The sequence below is a fragment of the Rattus norvegicus genome, chromosome 8 (assembly GCF_021556685.1).
Source record: "Rattus norvegicus strain SHRSP/BbbUtx chromosome 8, alternate assembly SHRSP_T2T, whole genome shotgun sequence".
Taxonomy (NCBI): Eukaryota; Metazoa; Chordata; class Mammalia; order Rodentia; family Muridae; genus Rattus; species Rattus norvegicus.
In genome coordinates, this window is record NC_141541.1 from 47,871,637 (window position 1) to 47,875,716 (window position 4,080).

The 4,080-nt window shown below is 34.4% G+C and overlaps 1 protein-coding gene across 1 annotated transcript; it reads left to right on the forward strand.

Annotated features, from left to right (window-relative positions):
• Positions 1 to 2,262: 2,262 nt before the first annotated feature.
• Or8g37c (olfactory receptor family 8 subfamily G member 37C) lies at positions 2,263 to 3,198 on the forward strand. Its single transcript, NM_001000472.1, has one exon. It carries the CDS (start codon positions 2,263 to 2,265, stop codon positions 3,196 to 3,198), a length of 936 nt encoding a protein of 311 aa, NP_001000472.1.
• The last annotated feature ends 882 nt before the right edge of the window (positions 3,199 to 4,080 follow it).

The window sequence follows — 4,080 nt, forward strand, 5'->3', positions numbered from 1 at the left end:
GGTTCTTTGTGTAGAGGTGAAGCTTAAAGCTTTCCTCTGTCCAGGATATCATGACCAATTTTGTTTTCCTTATTCAATTCATGGTCAAGTACCTGTCCTTACCTTTAATAGAGACAAAATTAGGAGATTTGCTAAAATAAATGAAACATATTTTAAAGAGACTGACATAGTACCACCTCTGACTTTGACTTTAACTCAGTTTTACTGATCTCTAGGAACTCTTAAGCTTTTCTACAAAAGTATGTAATTTGACCAGAATGAAAATGCTTTTTTTGGTACTGGTATGGTACAGTAAGACCCTTCCATCCAGCATTGCATGTTGAAAGCAGTAGTACTCTAGACTCTTTTGTATGACTTTTTGTGTCAGTGAATTCTCTATTCTTGCAGGTATGTCTCAAGTATTGAATTCCTTGGACTTGTGATAACTGTATGCTTTATATTGTCAGGATATCTCCAACTATTTTCTGAAAATGTTGACTATTTTGAAAGCCCACCAGTAATATGAGATTGTCAATTAATCGCAACTTTGCCAGCAGGTATTCTATCATAACCCCTCTAATTAACGTGACATTTTGTTTACTGTTGGATTTTATTTAAATGTTTCTAATAATTATTGATTGTACATATATTTTCAGGTATTGTTGGTGATATATCTATCTCAAATAGGAGGGTCATTATTCAAATTATCTGGCTATTTTTAAATGGATTATTTCTTTTCTTAAGCATTAAGCTATCAATGCTCTTTAATTCTATTAATAGTTCTCCCTAAGACACAATACTGAGATGCGATTATCATTGAGTGTGTTTTCATATATTTATGATGTCCTTTAAGGCACAAATTATTTTTAACTTTAATTATGCCCAATTAATTCTTTTTTTTTTTGGTCATAACCTCTGATTGGGCCAAATTATCCAAAAAACTACCACAAATTTTATGGGCAGAAAGATCTGCTCTTGAATTTTTTTCAGATGTTGTTATATTTAGCTATTATATTTAGTGAAATCATCCCTGATTCATAATATAAAGAATAAACATTTACTTGAATATGTAACTTCATCCATTTGCCCATTGGTTGGAAAAATAGTCTTCCTCCATTGAATTTTTGTGAAATGTATAATTTCAACAACATCTAGATGTAGGAATTATTTTTGCAGTTTGGCAATTTACTTATATTTAATGGTATAGTTGTATTATGAGAATATTGTAAGATTTAGTAAGTTTTCAAATGGGGAAAACTTGAAACTTCCAATGATATTCTTCTCCTTCAGGTTTGTTTTGATCCTTCCCAGCCCTATCGTTATTATTATTTCTATAAAGATTATATGATCAAACATTGTTATTGGTAATGAAAGTATCTTGAATTTTCACTAGGATTATACTGAACTTTTAGATCACTTTGGGAAGTATTGCAATTTCACAAAGTTAAATCTGGTAGTTAATGAAGATGGGATGATTTTCCATGTATGCAATGATTTATTTGTTCAAAAGTGTTGATGATATTAAGTGTAATGTTTTATATTTCTTTAATTTATTTCTAAATATTTTAACATTTTTCATGATATTTCAAGTAAACATTTATGATTTCTGAGTTTTCATAATGATCTTTGTTCTCAGTATGGAATACTCTTTTAAAGAAATTATTATGCTATTTTCTTAAAGATTTCTTGGAATTGTATGTATAAAAAATTAATCCATATACATGTGAAGGCACTATTATGATTTACTTTCAAATTCAGATCCCTTTTTGCTTCAAGATATGATTGTCCTAACTTAAGATTCTGTTATAATGTTAATTAAATTATAGCTTACACTGTTCATTGCCTTATGGGGAAATGTTTCAGGTTACCACCATTAAGAGTTGTGGATGTCTGTGGTAGTCTCTTGCCTTTCTGTGGATGCTGCTCTTATAACATAGAAAAAATGTATTTCCCTGTAGAGTGACTGGGAGACGGACAAGTAAGTCACGAATGCTCCTTACCAGATTCCACTGAGTGTATCTGATAACGCTTTCATTGCCCATGCATTAAGTCCTGATATGCTCATAGCAAAAACTATAATCACAGACAGAAATAACTTACATTTAACTCTAACTGCCCTGCACTAAACACTCTAAGGCCTTAGATTATAAAATTTAAGGTCATCTGTCAGAAAACCTGCCTACTAAAATGAAAGCTTGAATTCTGTTACATGCCTAAGTAGATAGTACATTACTAGATAGTTATTTCATTTTGTCTCTTTCTATGTAGAACTAGCAGAAGAAAATGTTTAAAGGAAATGTTTCTGATGTGACTGAGTTCATCCTCGCTGGGTTGACAGACAAACCAGAGCTGCAGCTGCCCCTCTTCCTCCTCTTCCTAGGAATCTATGTGCTCACAGTGGTGGGGAACCTGGGCATGATCACCCTGATACTATTCAGTTCTCAACTACACACACCCATGTATTATTTCCTCAGCAGTCTGTCCTTCATTGACCTCTGCCAATCGACTGTCATTATTCCCAAAATGCTGGTGAACTTTTTGGCAGTGAAGAACATCATCTCCTACCCTGAATGCATGACTCAGCTCTACTTTTTCATTATTTTTGCTATTGCAGAGTGTCACACGCTAGCTGTAATGGCGTATGACCGCTATGTTGCCATCTGTAACCCCTTGCTTTACAATACTGTAATGTCCTATCAAGTGTGGTCTTGGATGGTATTTGGAGTATATAGTCTGGCTTTGATTGGTACCACAATTCACACAGTCTGCATACTAAAAATGCATTTCTGTGAGGCTGATACAATAAATCATTACTTCTGTGATCTTTATCCACTCCTAGAACTCTCTTGTTCTGACACTTTTATTACTGAAGTAGTAGTTTTATGTTTTGGTGTTTTTAATATCTTTGTTCCAACTCTGACGATCCTAAGCTCTTATATCTTCATCATTGCCAGCATCCTCCGGATTAAATCCACTGAAGGCAGGTCCAAAGCCTTCAGTACCTGCAGTTCACACATATCTGCTGTTACAATCTTCTTTGGTTCCCTTGCATTTATGTATCTGCAGCCATCATCGGTCAGCTCCATGGACCAAGGGAAAGTGTCCTCTGTATTTTATACCATTGTTGTGCCCATGCTGAACCCCTTTATCTACAGCCTGAGAAACAAAGATGTCCAAGTTGCTCTAAATAAGTTCCTTGAAAGAAAGTTTTTCTTGTGAACAAAACGGAAATTTCTTTACTAACATTCATGTTTATATGAATATAGCAAACAGTTCATATGTCTAAGTATGGTCACATAGTGTGAGATTAGTGCTATCACCATTTATTTTTGAAGTTACCAAAGGCAGGACAAGTTTTACCCAGTGGGACATATGAAGGACAGCATCTGCCTGGGATTCAGAAAAGCCATCTGCTTATCATAACATGTGTCACACTATTCAGTTTGTCAAACACTCAAGAGCCTTCTTGTGAATGACTGATTTATGTATGTGAACTATGTTCCTTTTATGCAAGACATATTTATCCTACAGTGAAGAGTAAATACATGTGCCCTGAATTCTTGGTCATCTCAATATTCTATGTAATTAGCCTCTCTAATTAGATACATTTGTAAAGATTTCAGACATTGTAATATCCAGAAATAATAATTTTGTTAAAAAGTAAAATATACAAATATGTTTCTTTCTTTTTATTTTTACTCACTTTATATCCTGGTGGCTGCCCTCTCCAGGCCATCACCTCCCACACTCTTTCCTCTAGCAGTCCCATCCGCTTCCCCTTCTAAGATGGTGGAGGCCACCTCTGGGTATCCTCCTGCCCTGACACATCAATTCTCTATGGTTCTAGGTACTTTCTTTCCCACTGAGGCCTAACAAGTCAGTCCAGATAAAAGAAAATACTGAATTTTTGTTAATTTTGTGGAATTGTAGTAAGGACATTGAATGATATGATGAGGGGTAATACAGATTCTCACAACAAAAAAACAAACGAAATGACAAACCTTGATGTGTGTAGATGAGACACACATCACATCACAAAACAGGAATGCACACATATGCACAATTTTCTAAAGCAGAGTGGAAGTAAGAACAAAATTTCTT

Bases quoted from the DNA above. Each gene is read 5' to 3' on its own strand.
- Or8g37c (NM_001000472.1), top strand. From the start codon at position 2,263: ATGTTTAAAGGAAATGTTTCTGATGTGACTGAGTTCATCCTCGCTGGG.